General features: G+C 55.7%; 7 protein-coding genes across 7 annotated transcripts; 3 read left to right on the top strand and 4 right to left on the bottom strand.

The window, feature by feature from the left end:
• The first annotated feature begins 145 nt into the window (after positions 1-145).
• B0H64DRAFT_408045 (uncharacterized protein) lies at positions 146-2,749 on the top strand. The gene is made up of 6 exons (XM_062804608.1): positions 146-376; positions 449-713; positions 781-1,387; positions 1,446-1,704; positions 1,800-2,104; positions 2,194-2,749. Exons 1-6 carry the CDS (start codon positions 269-271, stop codon positions 2,453-2,455), a joined length of 1,806 nt encoding a protein of 601 aa, XP_062655306.1. The 5' UTR covers positions 146-268; the 3' UTR covers positions 2,456-2,749.
• A 1-nt stretch (position 2,750) lies between these two features.
• On the bottom strand, positions 2,751-3,597 carry B0H64DRAFT_435555 (uncharacterized protein). Its single transcript, XM_062806144.1, has one exon. The coding sequence runs from the start codon at positions 3,341-3,343 to the stop codon at positions 2,930-2,932; it is 414 nt and encodes a 137-aa protein (XP_062655305.1). The 5' UTR covers positions 3,344-3,597; the 3' UTR covers positions 2,751-2,929.
• Positions 3,598-4,393: 796 nt separating this feature from the next.
• Positions 4,394-5,133, top strand: B0H64DRAFT_408041 (uncharacterized protein). Its single transcript, XM_062804607.1, has one exon. The coding sequence runs from the start codon at positions 4,669-4,671 to the stop codon at positions 4,918-4,920; it is 252 nt and encodes an 83-aa protein (XP_062655304.1). The 5' UTR covers positions 4,394-4,668; the 3' UTR covers positions 4,921-5,133.
• Positions 5,125-6,615, top strand: B0H64DRAFT_348065 (uncharacterized protein). The gene is made up of 2 exons (XM_062801379.1): positions 5,125-5,685; positions 5,796-6,615. The coding sequence occupies exons 1-2, from the start codon at positions 5,409-5,411 to the stop codon at positions 6,455-6,457; spliced, it is 939 nt and encodes a 312-aa protein (XP_062655303.1). The 5' UTR covers positions 5,125-5,408; the 3' UTR covers positions 6,458-6,615.
• B0H64DRAFT_348064 (soluble quino protein glucose/sorbosone dehydrogenase) lies at positions 6,616-8,296 on the bottom strand. The gene is made up of 4 exons (XM_062801378.1): positions 8,184-8,296; positions 7,373-8,107; positions 7,036-7,302; positions 6,616-6,935 (listed from the first exon to the last, which is right to left on the bottom strand). Exons 1-4 carry the CDS (start codon positions 8,230-8,232, stop codon positions 6,673-6,675), a joined length of 1,314 nt encoding a protein of 437 aa, XP_062655302.1. The 5' UTR covers positions 8,233-8,296; the 3' UTR covers positions 6,616-6,672.
• Positions 8,297-9,551: 1,255 nt separating this feature from the next.
• Positions 9,552-14,291, bottom strand: B0H64DRAFT_477975 (ankyrin repeat and SOCS box protein 7). The gene is made up of 2 exons (XM_062808232.1): positions 13,594-14,291; positions 9,552-13,525 (listed from the first exon to the last, which is right to left on the bottom strand). The coding sequence occupies exons 1-2, from the start codon at positions 14,159-14,161 to the stop codon at positions 9,591-9,593; spliced, it is 4,503 nt and encodes a 1,500-aa protein (XP_062655301.1). The 5' UTR covers positions 14,162-14,291; the 3' UTR covers positions 9,552-9,590.
• A 949-nt stretch (positions 14,292-15,240) lies between these two features.
• Positions 15,241-18,709, bottom strand: B0H64DRAFT_329742 (uncharacterized protein; the record flags this gene model as incomplete). Its single annotated transcript, XM_062800893.1, has 2 exons — positions 15,241-18,139; positions 18,204-18,709. The coding sequence occupies 2 exons, from the start codon at positions 18,707-18,709 to the stop codon at positions 15,241-15,243; spliced, it is 3,405 nt and encodes a 1,134-aa protein (XP_062655300.1).
• Between the last annotated feature and the right edge of the window lie 1,605 nt (positions 18,710-20,314).

Genomic DNA, 20,314 nt, shown 5'->3' with positions numbered 1-20,314 from the left:
GCCACGTAGAGTGATTTGTTGTGTAACACTGGGTTGCGAGCAAACACATTTTCCCCTCGCGTTGTAGGCCTCATTGCAGGCCAATCGAGTTGCCGACGTGATTGGTGAGTGTTCTTTCTTCTCTATACAACTTCCTTCTCTCTCAGTCCAGTCCGTCTGACCTCGGCCGCACTTCTCTTCTCATGCTGCATCTACACTAAGAATTCTAACACGACAGCACCTTCTCCCCTTGCCACCCAAAGCGATCTATTTGGCCAGGGAGACCACGATGACAACATCTCCAGGAAACATGTACGCCTGTGCGAACGCGGCTCCCGGCTCTCCTGCCTGCACCAAGAAGGGCGTTTTCGCTTGCGGGAAATGCCTCCTGGTTTCAGTATGATGCTCAGACTCATCCTCCTCAAGAACCCGACAACAGTGTCATGGCTGGCTTGCTGACGTATGGTAGTATTGCGGAAAGGAGTGCCAAACGGCGCACTGGCCGGTTCATAAGACAGTTCACAAATCTCCGGCTAGCAAGTCAAACTGGCGTCCAGCTTGGGACATCGAAGGGCGTGAGCCTGCGTGGGCCGTGGGTGAAGCCCGGAACAACGCGCACAATCCATATGGGGGAAACCTGTATTTGTGGGGCAATGTTCCGGCCATCGACGTCCTGCGGCTGTCAGATAACGAAGGAGCCGGGTACAGCGATGATATTGAGCTGTTGTTTGCTGGTTAGTCAAAGCCATCGCGACCAGCCCAGGGACTACCACGTAGGGCGAAGTCTGACACGAGAAACAGCTTCAGGAGATTTGCGCAACGTCGTCAAGACCATCGTCGACCTCTCGGCAACCGTTACCCAGCCTGTCCACGCCACGATCAATGACCGAGAGATCGCAGTTGTCGCCCGAAACGCCATCTGGCTGCTCTTTGCTCTCAGCACTCCAAGCGAGCCTACCGCAGACGACAACGGCCAGCTTGACGCCGCAGAGATGCTGATACATCTCTGGTACTCTGCGTTCATGCCTAAAGAGGTGCTGTCGGCGGTGCAGAAAGCTGTCAAGCCATTGGTTGCGGAGGTCTGCGCCAAAATCAAAGATAAAGACTCTGCCACTCGTCTGGGTAAAACGTGGCAGTTCCCCTCTGGCAGAAGCCTGCGTCTCGTGTTGAAGAGAGACCAATGGCTTGCCGTCGAGAAGATGCTTGACGTGCCACAGGGCTTCACGTTCGACAAGGCTAACACGGTCCGCCATGGCGTTACCCTCGCGCCCGAAAGGGCTGATTATCGGGATCGATGGGACTTCAAGGAAGCCACGGCTTCCATCCGCATGGCGAAGCGTCAGTTCCGCGAAGACGGCTTGCTCCTGCCGTTTGGACACCCCCGTGACCTTTTCAAGACGCCCAACATGTGAGGTCTCTTGTTTCACGTCACTTCTGAGCGTAGCACTAATCCCAACATCAATAAGGACCTTATTTCAGGGCTCCGAGACCTGGCTGATGGACGACAAGGCCGACCCCTTGAGTGGCTGGCCCGTCTTGGAGGTCGACCACCGTCCGTGTCCGGCAAAGCAGGACTGCTACGGCAAGCTACACGCCTATCTTCGTGAGGTTTTCGGAAAGTTCGTCAAGTCCCTGACGACGGTTCATGTGAGCTTCGAGATGCACTGTCTTGATGCGGGGGACTTGAAGGGACACCTCGACTGCGACCGATACACCAGGATCGAGGTAAGTTTCACTCCACTCATCGTAGTAATTTGAAAGTAAAAAAGAAAGACGAGGAAGCAAAAGGAACATTCTAACAAGTCTCAACCTTCGGCCAGGTCTCCAACATCACAGACAAATGCCACCTCGGCCTCCGCAGCACACTCACGAGCCTGATGCCTCTGCTTCAACCGCCGCAGCGCGACCCTCATGCAACTCTCATCAGCCTGCTTCTCAACGCCGTCATGGAGATGGTTAAGACACTTGGCGCAGAGAAAACTAGCATGTCACAGATCAGTGACAAGGTTCTAAAATACCTACCGGTCACGGATTTTGCCAGCCTCATGAATCCGTCCGGGGCAGAAATGGTACGGATCTGGGATGCTCGCACCTTCTTTCTGGACGTTGATAATTTCATTGAATTGTGAGTCGCAGGCAGCACGCTGGTTTCCCGAATTAAACTCACCCACCACGCGTTTGACTCTAACTGTGAATGTGATGTTTGATTGCTAGGTACCGCGCCATGGCAAACTTCGAGGCTATCGCGACCCAGTCGGGAGCCGCGGAGAAGGAACACAACTCAATCGTGGAGAAGTGCCCGCTGAGGTTGAAGCGCCAACTCGGTCAGGACGGAGCGCAAGAAGAGTTTAGTGCCATGCTGGGCTCAAGCTGCACCGGGTTGGAGCGGTACATGGAATGGACCCGAGTTGTCCCGGGGACGATGGCTGGGAACAAGCAAAAGAGAGGGGATGGCCATTCACTCACCGGGGCGTGATACCTTGATAGGAATCGGATGACGCATCCCGCTGACAGCTTAGGCATACATAGGCACCTAGTGTATGCTAGCGGCTAAGACAAGAGTTCAGTGCCGGTACCCCCTTGAGATTAAGAACAGCATTGAGTTGTCAGTCCGTCTAAGGGAAGGGCCACTCATTGCTAGTATTGAGGGGTTTGAGTACATGAAACCCAGGATATCAGCTGGATAACAGTCAAATACTGAGGCCCCTCCTCGGTCGAGACAAGCTTCAGGGGCCTAGGGGCCAGTTCTTAACAGAGAGAAGCATTGGCTTGCAAGTTTGGCAGTTTTCTAGTGGATGACTTTCTAGTGGATGAAGTCACCCTATACACACGAATGTCCGGCCCAACCCTTCTATCCCGAACCTAATTCCATTTACCGTGCAGATGGTCCCCGAACCCAACCCATCTCCTTTCCGAGCCGTATCAGAGGCCAGTGCTTCATCCCCCTCCCTTACACGCAGATACCAGAGCAGTCGGCACCACCATTCTCGGGGTCGCAGTCGTCAGACGGATCATCGACACACTTCTTGCCATCCTCGCACTCGGTGCCGGAAAAGCCGCCACAGAAGGGGGGCTTGACGCAGATGCCGCCGCAGTCGGCACCGCCGTTCTTGGGGTCGCAGTCGTCGGTCGGGTCGTCGACGCACATCATGCCGGGCTCGCAGGCGACGCCGGCGATGCCGCCGCAGAAGGCGGCCTTGACGCAGATGCCCTGGCAGTTCACGCCCTTGTTGCAGTTGGGGTCGACCTTTTCGCAGATCTCGCCGTCGGGACAGGGGGCGATCTTGAAGCCGCAGGGGCGCTCGGCGACGGCCATGCTGGCGGCACCCAGGAGGGAGAGAACGGCGAGGGAAAGGTAGCGCATGGTGAAGGTTGAGTTTGAGTTTCAGGGGTTGGATATCTGAGTTTCAGTCGAGTTGTGAGGTGAGCTGGTGGCAGATAATGACTCAAGTCAAGTTCAGCCGGTAGGAAGGGTCTTGGAATTATTTATATCTTTAGATTCCAACCCAGGGGTTCGGGAGCCAGCCACTTGGTGGCAGTGACAGCAACAAGTCTGGTCGCATGGCAGCCATCCCTTTTCTCGTGTTTCTCTCGGCTGAAATGCGAACACGTTTTTCCCAGGGACACTTTCCAATTTCCATTCTTTCGAACGCTCCTCCGATATTACCACAGGGTGAGAGTGATCTGCTCTCAGACTTACCCAAGCCAAGCCGGAGTTTCTCCCCGTCCACAATTTGGGCAACGCCACAGACCAGGCCATGCTGTCATTTATCCTATTTTTAGCTGAGTTGCATCCATCTCCGCAAAAAGACGACGAACAGAAGAGTCTCATTCGTGAGACGACTCGCCAACCGTTGACGAAGAATGCCAAACTCCCCTGCCCCTTGCAGCACCAAGGGGACGGTGATGACACCCTTCCCAGGATTTTCCCATCCCACTGCCTACTGTGTATGCCATTCCGCTTCCGCTTCCTGACGTGTTGATCGAGAGTGCTGTGCTAGAGACCCCGCATCGTATACCCAAAAGGGCTTATACGAAGCCGAAGACGGATGGACTTGAGTGGGAAGGTTGTCGAGAATGGGAAATAGCCAAGTGTCGCTTGAGCTTGTCTCTAACCCTGTTTGGTTGGGCGGTTTGACGTTGATTACACGACTTTTGAGCTTGACTCAGACGAGTTCGGTGTGGAATGGAGATCTGGACCATCCTTGTGAGAAGATGGTCTGTCTGGTTTGGCTCGTTGGTTCGCTCACGGCGTGATTCATGTTCCCGCTTACGGCTTGCTTGCCTCTTGGTGATGTTGCAATCTTGTTTCTGGATGACAATTGGAATCAAAAGACACCAATGGTTTTTGTGCTTCATGTGACGTGAGAGGATCTGCAAGTCGTGGCGATGAGCTTACCAAATCGTACTCATGCGCCATGAATGAATGGGTGTGCCAACCACTGTCAGCGAATCCAACTGCTGTCAGCAGATCAGCCACCATTAACAAACCATGTGTCTACTCGTATTGAAGTTTGGGTGTGGTCATGAACATAACCTTCCAGAGTTCTCAATACCTAGAGATCTTGTCACCTTTGGGGGGTCCTTTCTCACATCATCTTCTTTTCCTCCCACCATCTCGTTTCCATCAATCACTTTTTTTCTCCTTCTGTTACCCCGTATTTCTATTCATAACCCCTTTTTAGTCTCATGCTTTTGTCTCCTTTTCTAACCTCCTCCTCGTCTCCTATTTTTGTCTATTTTCTAGTTTCCATTAGAGTCTTGTTTCAATTTCTCACTGATGTTATTATTCTCCCCTTTCTCCCTGCCTTAACTTCCACATTTTCTCTCCTTCCTTCATTTCCTTTTTTCTTCTTTTTAGGTATTTTTTATTTACTGTCTTCTTCCGCAGGAGACGGAAACAAAAATCAAACTGTCCCCATCATCCAAGGCTGTTTCTGATAAGATCTGATTCCCCTTCTGTTTCAAACTTGAATCTCAAACCTGCGCCTCTCCCGCCCTGTCATACTGATACATGATTAAAGGTGAGGAAAGCAGTTCAGATAAAGTACAGTGGGCCCAGGGTTTCCCGACGTGTTCCAGGTGCCGTTACTGTGCCCCGCCGTATTGCGTCATTTTCTTTCTTCTCAACCAACAGATGGTGAGACGAAGATTTAGTCAAAAAAAGAAATAAAAAATGAAACCCAGAGATGAAGCAGACTTTTGCCACGAACATTTGCTGGAGCTACCTAGCCATTGAACCCACAATTGCAGCGAGCACCGACATCGGCAAACCCAATTCCTAATATCCACAACCGCAGTAGACGCACCAATAATCGAACAACTTCATCGACACACTCTCATATTCACACTCTTACTCACACCACCCTCACACCACCCTCACTTTTCCTGTCACGCCCACACATACCACTCAAATCAACAACCCAACCATGGCCTCAACCCAGCCACTCCGCGTCGGCTACGTGCCCGAGCACTTCTCGACCCCCCTGCACTTCGCGCGCAAGCACTACGGGCTGGACGCCGAGCTGATCGCCTTCCCCTCCGGCACGGGGCACATGATCACGGCGCTGCGCGCGGGCGAGATCGACGTCGGCATCGGCCTGACCGAGGGCTGGGTCGCGGGGCTGGGCAAGGCGCAGCAGCAGCAGGAGGGCGCTGGGGACGGGGGGTTTCGGATTGTCGGGACGTATGTCGAGACGCCGCTTTGTGAGTTATTTCCCCCACGACGACGACTTCCATACAGTTAGTTGTATGGTTGAGACCGTGATTGGAGACAGAGAGAGAGAGAGAGAGAGACTGACACCCACCCGCCCCAGGCTGGGCGATCTCGACGGGCGCCAACCGCCCCGAAATCAGCAGCGTCGACTCGCTCCAGGGCAGCAAGATCGGGGTGTCGCGGATCGGGTCCGGCAGCTACGTGATGGGGTACGTGCTGGCCGACGAGCGCGGGTGGCTGGTGCCGACGGCCGGGGCGGGCACGGGGCGGGAGCAGGCGTCGCCGTACGCCGAGACGGTCGTGCTGGACACGTTTGCCAAGCTGCGCGCGGCGGTGAATTCGGGGGAGGCGGATTTCTTCATGTGGGAGCATTTTACGTCCAAGAAGTATTTTGATTCGGGGGAGATCAGGAGGGTGGGCGAGATTTATACCCCGTGGAGTAGTTGGAAGATTGTGGCGTCGACGGGGCTGGATGGGCGGGAGGATGGTGCGAGGAGGGTGGAGGATCTGATGGAGAGGTTGAATCAGGGGATTGCGCATTTTAATGCGAATCAGGAGGAGGCGGTTGCGTATATCAGCACCGAGTTGGACTATTCGGAGGAGGATGCCAGGGAGTGGCTGAAGACGGTCAGGTTCCCGGAGAGGACGCAGGGCGTTGATCCGGAGGTTATCGTCAGCACCATCGACGTTTTGTGCAAGGCGGGAGTCCTGTCTTTGGGCGGGGGTTTGGATGCGTCCGCCATGATTGCAAAGAAGCGGTAGATAGGTAAGGATATCTATCTGCCGGGCGATGGAAGGGCATGTAATGACATTGTAAGTGAGGTTCACAACGGCAACTTCTTGTTTAACCACCAACAAGTGTAATTACATACGCTGCGAGACGGGTGCATTTGTATAAACAAAACCTGACCTTCAAGTACAACCTGCCATGTGCGTGTATACCAACCATGTGAATATCCCCTTTCTCCAACACGCCCTTAGGCTGGCGGCGTGAGGATGAAGATCTCGCCCTCGGCGCTGTTGTCGCTGCCAACGAACAGCCCCCTTCCGGCCGGATCCCACGCGGCGGCCGTCAGGCGGAAGCAGTTGCTCATGGTCAGGCCGTTGGCCGTGCAGCTCCCCGGGTTGGGGGTGCTGAAGATGTCCGTGTAGCCCGTCTGGCTGTCCGCCGCGGCCACGGGGTCGTAGCTGCCGTCTTCTAGCTGCTGGAAGGGGATCTGAACGACCTTGAATCCCGTTGCTGTGACGGAAGAAAGCAATGTCAGCAGACCCATTCGCAACTACTCAGCTAGGTCTCCGGGGTCGACGTCAAAGGGAAGATACGGGAAAGGTTAACCTACGAGGCTGCCGGTTCCACGAGCCGTGGAACGCGACGTACATGTTCTTGGCGTCGGTGTCGAACGTGTTCCAGATCGGGGCCGAGTGAGCCTGGAACGAGAGGCGGGGAGGGGTCGCCTGGCCGTCGCACGAGGCGTCGTTGAACGTGCTGTTTGGCGCCACAACAAAGTTGCTGCCCGTCTTGAGGCCGCTGAAGCTCGATGGGTCCCAAACGGCGAAGCACGTCGGGTAGCCGTACCAGACGTCGCGCGCCGTCAGGGGGTCGCCCACTGCGAGGTTGGGTTAGCTGCTAGGGTCTTGTTTGTCACTACCTGGGTTATCCACCACGACGGTACTCACGGTTGTTGAGCTCCTCGGCCGGGTTGTTCTGGTGGATGTCCCGGTTCTGCCCGTTCTCGTTGCGCTTAAAGTCATCGCCGCTGTTCTCGACGCCCCAGAATACGCCGTTAGGGTCGGCCGTGAAGCCGATGGTGTTGCGCAGGCCGTAGCCGTATACCTCGCCGTCCGTGTTGTAGTTGAAACCGTCGGCAGGCGCCTTGTCCGTGTCGAAAATCTTGATGATGGCTCGCCCCGTCTCCTTTTGGGCCGACGCCATGTCGAAGTTGGAGTTGCTGCCGACTTGCACAAGGATTAGGTTGGGTTGCTGGGGCACGACGGCAACCGTCCGCGTAAAGTGGATGCCCGAGGAGATACCCTTGACGACCGTTTTGATGTTGCTGAGGGCCCGGGTGGCTGAGTCATAGTCCCAGCTGTAGGCCGCCGTCTCACCGCTAGCGTACATCTTCTTGCCGTCGGGCGACAGGGCGAGTCCGTGGTTGAGTTGGCCGGCCGAGATGAGCATGTTGGTGCTGTTGATGCAGCCGTCGGCGCCAAAGGTGTGCACGGAGATGCCCTTGGTCGCCTCTGCTACTAGCATATTACCCGCTAGGTCCCAGACGATGGTCCGGACCTGCTTCAGCCCGCCGGCAATCTTCATGGCTGACCATCCCTCCGCTGCCGTGTATTGGTACCGGAAGTTGCTGACGCCGCTGCAGGACTGTGGTAGCGGAAGCTGCGGGGCCTGAGCATTGGTCCCTGTCGTGGGATTGCCGTCAGCTTGACCTTCTCGTGGTAGAAAACGGATTCATGGCCGAGTGTAAACTGGACCAACCTGCAGAAAAAAGAGCCGCTACGGTGGCGGCGGTGTCGAATAGACGCATTGTTGCTGTTCAGCCCTTGCCCCCGGGACACTAGTCTTGCCAATGGGATGTATGTAGTTGCTACTGGTATAAATCAGGAGACGCGAGACTCTCCAAGGGTAGACTCCATTCTCCCCGGAGGTCTACGGCCCAACCCGTGCTTCTATAGTCGTACAATTCCCGGGGAGATGTCTGAATGCCCTTGGAGTGTTATTGGTAACCACCCTGTCTCCCAATTTCCACGTGAACCGCGCTGCTACTCTACCGCGTGGTCGGGCTTGGGTCCCCTTTGATGCTGCCATGGGTCTTGGCCAACCACCTTGGCAGGTTGAAATCCTTAATATGGCCCTTGATAGCCTATTCGGCAGATCGGCTCCGAAAAGCTTATCAGGGACCACGGCAGTTAGTTCCCTCTCGCGAGCGAAGCTTCTCCAACTTCCATGAGCTGCGGCGGACGTGCGGGGGCATGCCCATTCGCTGCCGATCAAGTCGATGTTTATATTAATGTCCATTTCTCCGTCCTCTCTCAAGAGATCTGCTTGCTGCTGTGTGCATGCGTCAAGCCCGTCGGGGGCAACAATGGCCAGGAACCCGGAAATCATTGACCGGGTCTTGGTTGCATTTGTTTCTTCTTCTCCGCCTGAAAATGGGGCCCGATGGTGTGATGCGAGTCTAACGGGGTCGTCATCGGTCGATGCTTGTTTTTACGGCTGCTCTTCTTGTACTGCGGCCCTCTTCGCCTTTAAATCAAGAGCCGGACTGTCAACTCAACCCCTGCCGCTTAGGGACGTTGACCTCATGGCATGGACCTCCTACACTGAACAAGGATGGTTGGTAGCCAACATCGGCTCCCGAGTGTGAGTACAAAGTGGCATTGTTGACAACAACTCGTGCAATCGGAAGCTAGTGATGGTGTTTGATCTCGAAGTCCTCTGCCATGCCGACTTCTGAGGGAGGAGTCCCTTCTCCGGATCACGCTTCGTATCATGGCCATAAAGCTAAATAAGGATACGACGTGAGATAGAGCCGGGAATCAGTCTCCGACCGGGCTCGTTGTTCGTGTTTGCTTCCCCGTCTTCCTTGTTCTTCTTTTCCTCCAGTCCAAACTTGCTGTTCAACCTGGACCGCAGAGTGACTTCCTTCTCAAGCCAGACCGAAACCCAGCCCAGCCCAGCAAAGGCAATGCCCACGTACCAAACGAAGCGAATAGACTGTTGCTCACTAATAAGAGAGCGTTTTAAGTGTCGGTGCGGAACGGGTGCGGCTACCGTACCGGGCTGAAGATACCTATCTATAACCGCTGCGCGGGAGTTTGGGTCCTGGCTGCAATGCCACCACCACCGAGACCTTGGCTGCATGGTTTTCCCACATCCATGTCATCAGTCGTCGATCCGTTTAAGTTCAAACGTTCCAAACCATAACTTCCGATTGCTCCCCCAAGTCCCCTTCAACACCGCCTTTTTAACATCCACCTGGCCGCGATACAACCACCCATGGTGTTGATAGAGTTTCACAAACCAGACCGTCCCAATGGGGTCAACAAACCCGTGGAAATCAAAGGGACCGACTATATCCTCCCCCACCATCGAGAAGGTGGACGGCCGAGAGTCTCTTGCCGCCTCGGAGGGAATGTCAAGAGAAAAGGAATCGCGCCTCCCTTCTTCCCACGCTAGGCACTCATAATGCCCCTGCCACCTCCCCGAGATTGCCTTCCTAACGCCCATCCCAGTCAGGTTGGTGGCTTGATTTGGCGTGATAGCAGTCAAGATCGAGGGTCGGCGGTTAAGGCCCACGGTGAAGTTGTCCATATGTTCTTGAATAAACCCTGCTGCGTCTTTGCCGTGCACGACGGCCAAGTCGATGGGCGTCGACCCATTCATGTCCTCGACGTCAATGCTCGCGCCGTGCTCGACGAGCAGATCGGCCACTTCCTTATGGAGGTGCCGCGCTGCATAGTGCAGGGCCGTTCGCTCGTTGATGTCCTGGACATTGACCCTTGCGCCGTGGCGGCGTATCAGGAGGTCAACGACACGCACATGCCCGCGGGCTGCCGCAGCACGCATCGCTTCACCGAGAATTTGATGCGGCAGCGTCTGCCGGGAAAGCACCGCTTTCAGCTCCTCTAACGCGCCATGGTACGCCAGCATGACCAAGTCATCGCTGACACACTCCCCGGCGGCGGCGGCGGCGACGGCAGGCGTGCTACTCCCCCGAGTCCCCTCACCTATGGGCTCACCACCGTCCCTCGCTACCCGAGCCCGGAAGCAACCCCTCTTCACCAGCAGCTCGGCCATCTCAGGCCCACTACTACCATCAACAGCAAGATCAAACGCCGTCTGCTGCGTGTGCTCCCACACCCCGCTGCCCGCAGCCCCCTCGTCAAGCAGCCACGCGGCCACATCAAGCAGGTCATCCCCGACGGCAATCAACAAGGCCGTCAACCCGCCCTGCGTCGTCTGGTCCAGATCCGCGCCGCGCGCGTATAGCGCCTTGGCCGCCGCGAGGTTGTTGTTCCCCACCGCGGCCTGCAGCGGCGAGGTCGTGCTGCAGGACAGCTCACCCTCATCATCACTCGACCTGCCGTCGACGTGCGCCCCGCCGTCCAGAAGCGCCTCAACCGACTCAACATCCCCGACCGCAGCCGCCAGGTACAGGGGCACCCAGGCGTTGTTGGCCTCCTGGGCCAGGTTGGGGTCGGCGCCGCGGGCGAGGAGGAGTTTGACGACGGCGGGCTGGCCGACGGCGCAGTGGAGGGGTCTGCAGCCGTTGGGGAAGGGGATGTTGGGGGAGACGTTGCCCTTGGAGAGCAGCACGGAGATGGTGGCGGCGTCGCGGTTGCCGATGGCGACTTCCATGGCTGCTGCTGCGCCGGACATGGCTGCCGCTAGGTCCGCGCCGAGGTCGATGAGGGCTGAGACCAGCTGGCTGTGTCCGGAGAAGCATGCTAGGGATATTGGTGTTAGTTGTTGTGGGGTTGCCGTGGCTGCTGCGTTGATGTCTGCCCCGTGCTCGACGAGCAGCCGTGCAGTCTCGAGGTCGCCGCGCTTGGCGATATAATGTAGAGCTGTTAGGCCGCCTGCGTCTGCGGCTTTCAGGTCCGCGCCGGCCGCGATCAGCAGTTGGACGGTAGTGGGGTTACCTTGCGCGGCGGCCGCGACGATGGCGGCGCCGTATTGTCCGCCGGTCTGGGAGACGCTGGCGCTGCGGTTGAGGAGGTGCCGGATGAGGTCCTCCTTGCCGCTGACGACGGCGGCTTGCAAGGGGAAGCCGAACCGGCCGCCCGCGCAGTTGCAGTCGAGTCCTTGGTCCTCGAGCCAGCGGACCACGTCGGTGAGACCGAGGAGGGACGCGTAGTAGATGGGGTTCTGGACTGTCCAGGCTGCGGGCGGGTTCTCATCGCCGTCACCGTCATTGTCGTCGTTGCCATTATCGTCACTGTTGTTGTTGTCGTTGTCGCTGTTGCCGTCGCCGCTATTGCTGTCGTCGTCGTCTTCCCAGCTGCCGACCTCGCTAGAGCTTGGCTCTCCAAAGCTCCATTCCTCGGCGTCCGAGTCGGCGAGCTTGGCCTCCATTAGGGGCGTCCAGACCCGCCAGCTCGACGTGGTTGGGTCAAAGGCTCGCTGGGTTCGGTCAATGATGTCCTGGGACGGTGTGGGCTTGTCACGGAAGCTGTGGAAGTACCAGGCCCAGGCGGCGTACGAAAGGAAGGGGTAGACCTGTGTGTCGGACGGGATATCCTCGAATCTGTCGAGCGTGAGATATCGAAGACATATGTTGGATAGACGGGCCTCCTCGGCGGCAGGGTCGCCGAGACCGAGGTCCGCTACCCATCGGTTGGCGGTAGCGGCGCGTTGAGAGGAGGACTTGGAGAGGTACTCCTTGACGGAGAAGTGGACGAAGTGAACCGTGTGGTCGGCAAGCGGCTGCTGGGACGACGTCGATCTCAGCTGTAAGAGTGACCCACACCGGCCGAGAATCATCTCTTTGGTGTAGTCCTCGTCGACGAAGCCGTCAGACCAGCAGTCAGGGAGGTCGTCCTCAGGATACTCGCTGAGATTCTCATCCGACACAACAAGTGCCTCAGCTAGCTGTTTTACCTGGAGAGGGCGGATGGCAAAGAGGGTCCATCGCAAGATCATGACGGCCTTTTCCTTCTCGTCGGGAGGGAGTTGGACGATCTTCTCGAGCTCGCGAGAGTAGGCCTCGCTGATTCCTGAGGGCATCTCCGACACTGCCTTGACTAGTTCCTTGACGTTCCGCCCCGGTGTGATTTCCCGCTCAAGGAGCTTGATCCAGAGGAACATGCCCTCGCTCCGCTGGGCCGCCTTCGCGGCAATATTCTGCCGTATTTCCGCCTTCTTCTTGGGCAGCTTGGTGTTCACCATGTGTTCCGAGAAAGACGCTACGTCGGCCGTGGTGTCTTTGGCCGTGATACCGTATTCCAACTTCCGGACGTCTGAATCCCCGCTTGGTGACGTGTCTTGCCCTAGATATTCCCGGATATCAGGAACGTCTCTGCTAACTACTAGAACCCGCGATGTAGTCTTTGCCAGGTTCAAGACCAAGTCCCGGAGAAAGAGATTTCTCGGGTCGTCATGATGGTAACGGGCTCCCGTGTCAATGTCGGTGCATTCGTCAAAGCCATCCACGACGAAGGTGCAACCCTCGACAGCCGAGCCGACGGCAACGAACAGTTCCCATAGGCCTTGGTGTGTTAGCGTCTGCTCCTTGTTTCGTGCTTGGTAGACGGTGTCCATGGCCGACACGACCGATGGGTCCTGCTCCAGTATCTGCGCCAGCCAGGATCGTAGGATGGCGTACGGGTCACGGGTCAGCTGGTTGTCGGCCACGCAGAAGAAATACGACAGCGGCGCCTTATTCTCCAGTTGCAAATGTCGGATCGCCCATGCTGATATGAACGTCTTTCCAAAGCCCGCCGGTCCGTGAATCCAAAGAAGCCTGGAGTCACTTGGGTCGCCCGCATCGCCGGATTCCCACGCACGGAACTGGTCCAATTCTAGAACCCACTCGCAGGTGCCATCGTGATGGTATTGTAGCGCTGTTTCATACGTGTTCTTGGTGTCAATGCCGTTGATCCAGGCCGACAAGCGTTTGCACCGCTCCTCGTTAAACGTGTGGAAGCCCTCAACGCTCTGTTTGATGCTCCTAAGGATATCATCCAGCTTGACGCCCGAGATTTCGTTCTGCACTAGAGACGCGAGCTTGTACACGGCCTCCTCGTCTTTCTCGATACGGAACAGGGGCTCTTCGACCATCATCTTGGCGGTTTTGCCGATGCTTTTCAACGCTCGCTCTACGGGATCGGTCAGAAACTCAAAATACCCATCATATTGTGCTGGAATAAGGATAGCTTAAGCTCACTCAGGGTACTCTGTCCGTAATACCGACAGGCATGCGCGAGAAACTCTAACGCCGAGCCGTAGAGCCGGAGGATGGCCGCAGAGAGCTGACCGGTGAGAACGGAGGTCCGGATGAGGACCCTAGTCTCTAAGTCGGTATATCGAACAATGATAGACGAAATCTGCTCGAGGCTGTCGGCCATGGCGCCAAACGTCTGACTGTCGTTCACACCCGACTGGAGAAGCATTCTTATCACGGCCCAAGGGATCGCCGCATGGCCGGGATCGAAGTGCACTGCGGTGTCGGCCACCTCCTTGAACCTGTCGATGTAGTCGACCACCTTGCCGAGCACGTCACGGACCAGCACCTCTTCACCCTTCTTATTAGTGTAGAGAACCCATTGCTTCTTGACGCATTCTAGCTTCTTTTGCTCCACTACCTGCACAATTTCCGAGGGCTGGAGTGGCACGTCGGTGCGGGCAAATTGAAGAACCTTCTGGTCCTCGGCCGACAAGGCATCAAATGCCGCTTCCCAGAGGCTCGGCGACGTGCCATGCCCTCCGCCGTCTTCCATGTTGCCGTGACCCATGAGCGGGAATGGCCGGTTGCCGTTGTCAAGTCAGGAAGCAGATTGTGAGGGGAGAAGAGGCAGTAATACACTGATATTAGATGTTAACTCCCCTGGATAGGTAAGGTAGGTAATGAGGCCTGGGTTCGACGCGAAGCTGAAAGATGGGAGCCTATTTTGACGGAGGGGTTCTTTGCGGGGTTCTGTCAGGTCTAAGTAAGCGAGAGCTGAATATTTCGTGTCACCACGCTAACTGGAACAAGGGGCGAAAGCATGAGCATTTAGAAGAAGGGGGGGGGGGGAGGACGATTGCGCTGTGCCACATTCCACTGCGTGATTCTTCCCCTACCTATCTTTCCTTCGTAATCCTTGCACCAATCATAGCTAGAAAAGGAAGCTGGCTGCCACACAAACTCGCAAGTAACGCTGTCTCGGCGGAAGTTCAATACCATTCTCCAAGCCTTCAACCATCACACCCGGAAGCCGAGGCCCAGCCTCGTCGTTCTTACATGTCACCTCAAAGTCTCGACGCTGGATACATGCATCACTCTAACCTGTTTAGTAACACAAAAGAGGGATGGGGTAACTATGAAGGGGAAATGAGATAATAATAACCAATGAACAGGACCAGGAACCGACGCTGCCCGCCCTATGATCGTGTTCAGTCCGTTAATGATGAGTATAATAACATAATTAGGTACCTAAGCCGGTGCAACTCGGCGATGGATACAGCCAACCGGCCGGCCCGTCGGCTCGCGTGTTCACCCGTACGTGGTATCCCCTGGCGGAGGAGCTCATTAGCCTTGTAAGCTCAAGAGTCATCCAGCCAAGGATGTGGCACCCGGGGCCCTGGGCGGGTGGCTGGAGGTAGTGATACGTGGGTTGGATAACCTGCGACATCATATGCAATATCAGCGCGCAGAAGCTGGTAGTGAAAATAGCCACATAGTTGCTGCTTGCTCAAGTTACTAAGTAGAGGGCTGATACCACACTCTTATATTCGGGCTTTGACTGGCACTAGTTTGCTTATTATTAACCCCTTGGAATGAGATGGTAAATAAGGCCTCTCTGACAGCATATATCCTGAACTACGGACGCCATTACCAGAGTAATCCACGCCGTGCTTGCGTCTCCTGAACTTCGGCGAGCTGGCGCTGCATTTCGTCCATCTTCTCCTCGAGACCCTGTTGCATTTGTCCCACCAAGCGGGAGACCTCCTCTTTGACCACGCCTGAGACCTGACTCTGGATTTCACGGACCATGTCGGCCCGGGAGGACGCAAGCTTGCCCTCGATACTTTGTTCAACCTGCCGAGCCACCGCCGCGGCTATCTCCTGAGCCTTTAACCCCGCGTGGTTGTCGGCGGGAGCACGGCCACATGGGCTTTTGGAGGCGAAGTCTTGTTCACACATAGCGTCGAGCTGCTTGATCCGCTTAAGCCGAACCGCAGTGAGTAGCCGAACGGGGTCGGGGAGCAGCTGGAGGTCGACAGCCTCAATACGGCCGCCCACCAGGAAGGCGAGCCGAATGACTACCGAGAACAGCTCAAACGTTAGGTCCTCGATACGCTTTCGGTGTCCCAGGGCGGCTGTCTCTGTTGCGTCAGACACGGCATCTTGATAGCGGACACAGCGGTCGCCGTAGACCAGGAGATCTTTGACCAGATCGAGAATATCGCTCATAACCCAGACGCCTGGTTCTGAGGCCAACTGCAATTCTTTGTGTGCTGCAGATTCTCTAGATTCTCCGGATTCTCCCGGGTCTATATATCCGGAAGTGGTCAAAAGGGCCTCTTCGAGATGTCTGTGTCTTTGCCTCCGGTGCATGAGGTCCACGGCAATGAGGTCGCTCCTGGCTAAGGAGCTCATCTGGTCTCTACTGTCCTCGCCCCAGGGAGACCTCCACTGTTTCCGCCGATTTCTCATCCGGAACCCGGAGATCAGACTTCGGCGAGGCCATGCGTCTTGATAGCAGGGTTCGTATCCGTCCTCAAACTCCTTGAATGCCCACCGCAAAGGAAGCGCGGGCGACGCATGAACCCGCGCGCTTTCCTCAGGCTCGTAGCGGAGCTGCCTGCGAACTTGGCCTAAGCACTGGTTGATCAAAAGCGGCAATCGGTTGAGTATGTAGTTGATTCCGGACCAGAATAAGGCTTTATGCAAGAAGTCCTTGTGTCGCACATGCTGCATGGTGAGCTCCAGCCGAGGAATAGCCTGTCTGATAGCATCGAGCTGGTCTTGGAAAGGGACCCGGCAGAGCAGACCCTTGAAGACGGGGTCGGAATTCACAAGTCTGTCCGCGGGGAGGGTCCATTGGCAGATGGCGACCGCAAGGAGTCGTTGCGGGTGTTGGAGCTCGTGAAGTCCCGCTGAGTTCGGGATTCGATATTGGAGGAGCAGACTATGGTAGCTTTTCGAAATCAGTTCTTGCCCCATTTCGTCTCGGAAACTCGCTCTTTTGTACGCCGTGCTCCAAAAGCTGGGCCCGGTGACGAAATCGGCCTTCTTGGCCACCAAAGTCTCGACGATGTCGTCGTTACCGGGCCACCCGAGATGCGTTGACGCAGCCTGGGCAGCTGTCCCGAGCCAACCGCCGACAATGTTGGGGTCCGCGTCGTGGTCCAGCAACAGCTTCACTGTTGTGTGTTTCCTCGCTGCGGACGCTGCCTGGAGAGCGGTGCAGAATGGATCCGCGCGGTGGTCGACAGCCACTCTATCGCGGTCGAGGAGCAGCCGGATGACGGTGTCATGACCCCGGAATGCCGCAATATGAAGTGGATTGCCGAGAGGTCCATCTTCGGTACCGGTGCAAACTGCACCGGCGTCAACGAGCTGCTTGACAGCGTTTTCATCGCCCCTGGCTGCCGAAGCGTACAGCGCCGTTCCATGCAGTCCTTTCTCCGAGTTGACGTCGGCGCCGTGCTCGATCAGGGCGTCCAGTGCATCCGAGTCACCTAGATGGGCCGCGAGCTGAAGGGCGGTTCCCTCGCTCCCGCGCCAGTCGAGTATAGGTTTCCGATCGACGGTATCGTTTCGAGGCCGCCCAAACTGTGTGATAATCTGCGCCAGGATCCCTTCTAGCCCGAGTTTAACAACGTAATATACCGGCGAGGGTACGTCCTCATCTTTTCCACCCTCTGGATCGTATGTTTTGAGCCAGAACCTCAGCTTCTTGTTATCCAGCAGGAGCTGGGAACAGATCTCGGCGTCCAGATCCTTGATCTGGCGGCTTGATGCTTTCCTTTTGTCGACCATGTTATAGTGGTGAAACCAATACTCGGCGGCATAACGCCGGGCTGGTCCTTCGGTGCATTTACTGTCTGCTATGCTGCTGCTGGTGCTGGTGTACGATCCCCAGTCGCCGTAGAGGTAATCGGTGTCCTCGGCATCAGAACTGGCAGCAGTAACATCACCGTGGCTAGTGTCTAAGCCGGAAGCGCTAGCGTCAGAGTCCGAGCCGGGGCCGTCATCCGTTATCGCGGCTTTGTCCTTCTGGCTCGAGAAACAGGCCGACAGGATAGCCAAGCAGCGTCTTGTCAGCTGGATGTGCGCGTCTGCCGGGAGGGGGAATCTGAAGCGGTCGACCTTCTCAAGCTTGGTCCCAAGTTTCTCCTGTGATCCCACAAAAACAGCCTCTAGGTACTCCTGGACCGAGAAGTGGGTGAAGCGAAAGACATCGAGATCTCGCTCTTGGCCAGCCACAACTACGCTCTGCTTGGATGTCTGGATAAGCACTTTTGTGCAGATGTCAGTGACCACGCTGGGGCTGTGAAGCCCGACGGCTGCGGCAAGTTCGGCTTGCGAGAGAGGTCGTTGTTGTCGCAGCATCCAGAGTAAGATGAGCTTCATCCGTTTGGTGTCCTTGGCTGCCACCTTCTCCAATGCGGTCTGGTACATTCCAACAATGTTGTCGGGGATCTTATTCAGTACGTCCCGGATCTCTTCTGCGTCAAGGGATTGGGAGACTTGGCTGAGCACTGAGGCTGCCCAGAGAAAGTTGCTGTGCAACCATATCAGTACGTCTGTTAAGGGATGGAGAGGAAGGGTAGGGATTCAAAAGTTACCCGTCGTGGCCATGGTTGAGGCGTTTCTTGACAGCCTGTCTTAGAGGCTGGTTTCCTTTCAAAATCGGCATGTCCTCTAACTTCCTCTCGACAAAGTTGTCGAGGTCTGCACCAAGTTGCTGCTTGACATCTACAGAGACCAGCATGTCCTTCATATTCGTCTCCAAACACAATCTTATATCCTTTTCGTCTCTGCTGACCAAGAGTATGTGCAAGTTTGGATATCCTTGCCGCGTGAGCTTTTTGATGATGTCAAGTAGTTTAAGGGGCCCGGTCTTGGCTGCGCGCTGGCGTTCGGGAACCTGGTCCAGACCATCTAGGACGATGAAAACGTCCTTGTCGACCTTGGATATAAACTTCTTCAAATAATTGAAGAGCTCGTTAGTATCATCTGGAAGCTCTCCAGAGTCCTGATGTGAGCGGAACCACTTGAGTGACTTATTATCACGAAACCCCTGACACTTGCTTGCGAGTTGCCGGATGAGAGATACCAGGAGGAGATCCATTCTCTTGGTCTCGTCAAGATCAGAGCTGAAGTACCAATACGCCATCACCTTCGTGTTGCTGCCGTCTCTGACAAAGGCTTTGTTCAGCTTGGTGATGATGGTCGAGCTGCGCACTTGTCAACATTCTTGGCCGACAAAGCAGATTCAATGCTCACTTACCACAGGGCCGATTTTCCACAACCGGCTATACACGCCACGAGTTAGCTGAATGAGAGAATGTCTGGATATGGGGTACACTGGAGACGTACAGTCCCCATACAGCCAGAGAACGCCTTGTGGGTACTTCTTCCACTCTAGATACTCCTTGCGGAGGAGTAACCAATCACCAAGTTCGTCGCCCTGGACTTGGTCATGCTCGAGGTTTCCCCCCGGCGGAGGATGGTCGTCGAGCCCGTCGCTCTGGGTCTCGTCATCATCTTCAGAGCTATCCCCTTCTGTCACTGCACCGGCTTCGGTCGCCTGGCCTTCCTCGTCTTCAGAACTACCCACCATTGCAACCAGGCTAGCTCTTTTCCTCTTGCTTTTATTCTCCTCAATCTTCCATTTATCATCCCCAGTGCTCTCCCACCAATCGATCTCGCGCTGTAGTTTCTTGTGTATAACGGCTTGGCTTGTCCCTTCCTTTTCGATCAGGAACCTGTATAGCTCTCGGAGCTCCTCCTCGTTGACCTTTCCAAGTGCTTTGTAGGAATTCTTTGCCGTCTCGTCAACCTGCCTCAAGAGGTAGTCTGTATCCTTCTTGATGCTCTTCAACTTCTTGATAGCATCGTCTCCGCCTGTACGTGTTACCACATCATCAGCAATCTACAAATGGAGAACCCAGAAATACAAACGTGACCAGCACTTACGCTCCCTGTCAATCTGTCGTTGCCACTCCTCCAGCTTGGCATTTTCTTCGTGAACGGTGCTCCTCAGATCTTTGAGGGGCTGTCCGGTCAAGCTGAGGAAGCTTTTCCGGATTCGAGCTGGAAATAATCAAGATGATATCCGTCAGCTGTCAATGATCGCCTTTTAATTTGTAGGCATGTGAAGGTGGCCACTGACTCGAAATGCTACTCTCGATCGAACCCTGAACCTCGGCTGCGTACACCAAGATGGCTGTATACACCCTGATCATGGCGTCCTCGAGTGGTCTTCCGTTCTTGACTTTCCGTTCCCAGTAATGAGCTTCTATTCGAGTGTACCTCGCCATCAAATCGGCCAAGTGGCTACAGGCTTCGAACGTTAAATCGACTCGTTCCTTGTCGTTTTGCACCAACTGTGGCAAGAGACCTGATCAGCATCGACTCATTCTTCCCGTTGAGCCTGCAAAAGCCGAAACTTCCTACCGTGAGACCAAAGGACACGACAGCCCAGGCGGCCGAACCATAACCTGTCGGATCGAACTTGAGGCCGGCATCAATGAGGTCCTTGACTGTCAAGGCCGAGACCAAGATAGACCTCGCTTTGCCAAGGGCGGTTTTCTCAACATCAGATCCCCACCGTGCCGTGTAGGTGGCCACCTTGTCCGGAGTTTTTGCAATCAACCCATCAACAAGCTTCTTCGAATTCGCCTGACCAGGTCTCTGATCTTCCTTTCTACCCTCTAAAAGGGCCCTTCTATGC

Source organism: Chaetomium fimeti, assembly GCF_033439085.1.
Source record: "Chaetomium fimeti strain CBS 168.71 chromosome Unknown B0H64scaffold_8, whole genome shotgun sequence".
Classification (NCBI taxonomy): domain Eukaryota; kingdom Fungi; phylum Ascomycota; class Sordariomycetes; order Sordariales; family Chaetomiaceae; genus Chaetomium; species Chaetomium fimeti.
The sequence above is the reverse complement of the archived record's forward strand: the minus strand, read 5'-3'. Positions and strand labels throughout refer to the sequence as shown.

Coding starts and splice junctions, on each gene's coding strand:
- B0H64DRAFT_408045 (XM_062804608.1), top strand. CDS start 269: ATGACAACATCTCCAGGAAACATGTACGCCTGTGCGAACGCGGCTCCC. Junction 714..780: donor TATTGAGCTGTTGTTTGCTG/GTTAGTCAAAGC, acceptor CACGAGAAACAG/CTTCAGGAGATTTGCGCAAC. Junction 1,388..1,445: donor CTTTTCAAGACGCCCAACAT/GTGAGGTCTCTT, acceptor AACATCAATAAG/GACCTTATTTCAGGGCTCCG.
- B0H64DRAFT_435555 (XM_062806144.1), bottom strand. CDS start 3,343: ATGCGCTACCTTTCCCTCGCCGTTCTCTCCCTCCTGGGTGCCGCCAGC.
- B0H64DRAFT_408041 (XM_062804607.1), top strand. CDS start 4,669: ATGCTTTTGTCTCCTTTTCTAACCTCCTCCTCGTCTCCTATTTTTGTC.
- B0H64DRAFT_348065 (XM_062801379.1), top strand. CDS start 5,409: ATGGCCTCAACCCAGCCACTCCGCGTCGGCTACGTGCCCGAGCACTTC. Junction 5,686..5,795: donor GTATGTCGAGACGCCGCTTT/GTGAGTTATTTC, acceptor CACCCGCCCCAG/GCTGGGCGATCTCGACGGGC.
- B0H64DRAFT_348064 (XM_062801378.1), bottom strand. CDS start 8,232: ATGCGTCTATTCGACACCGCCGCCACCGTAGCGGCTCTTTTTTCTGCA. Junction 8,108..8,183: donor AGCGGCTCTTTTTTCTGCAG/GTTGGTCCAGTT, acceptor ATCCCACGACAG/GGACCAATGCTCAGGCCCCG. Junction 7,303..7,372: donor GGCCGAGGAGCTCAACAACC/GTGAGTACCGTC, acceptor CCAACCTCGCAG/TGGGCGACCCCCTGACGGCG.
- B0H64DRAFT_477975 (XM_062808232.1), bottom strand. CDS start 14,161: ATGGGTCACGGCAACATGGAAGACGGCGGAGGGCATGGCACGTCGCCG. Junction 13,526..13,593: donor TTACGGACAGAGTACCCTGA/GTGAGCTTAAGC, acceptor CCGATCCCGTAG/AGCGAGCGTTGAAAAGCATC.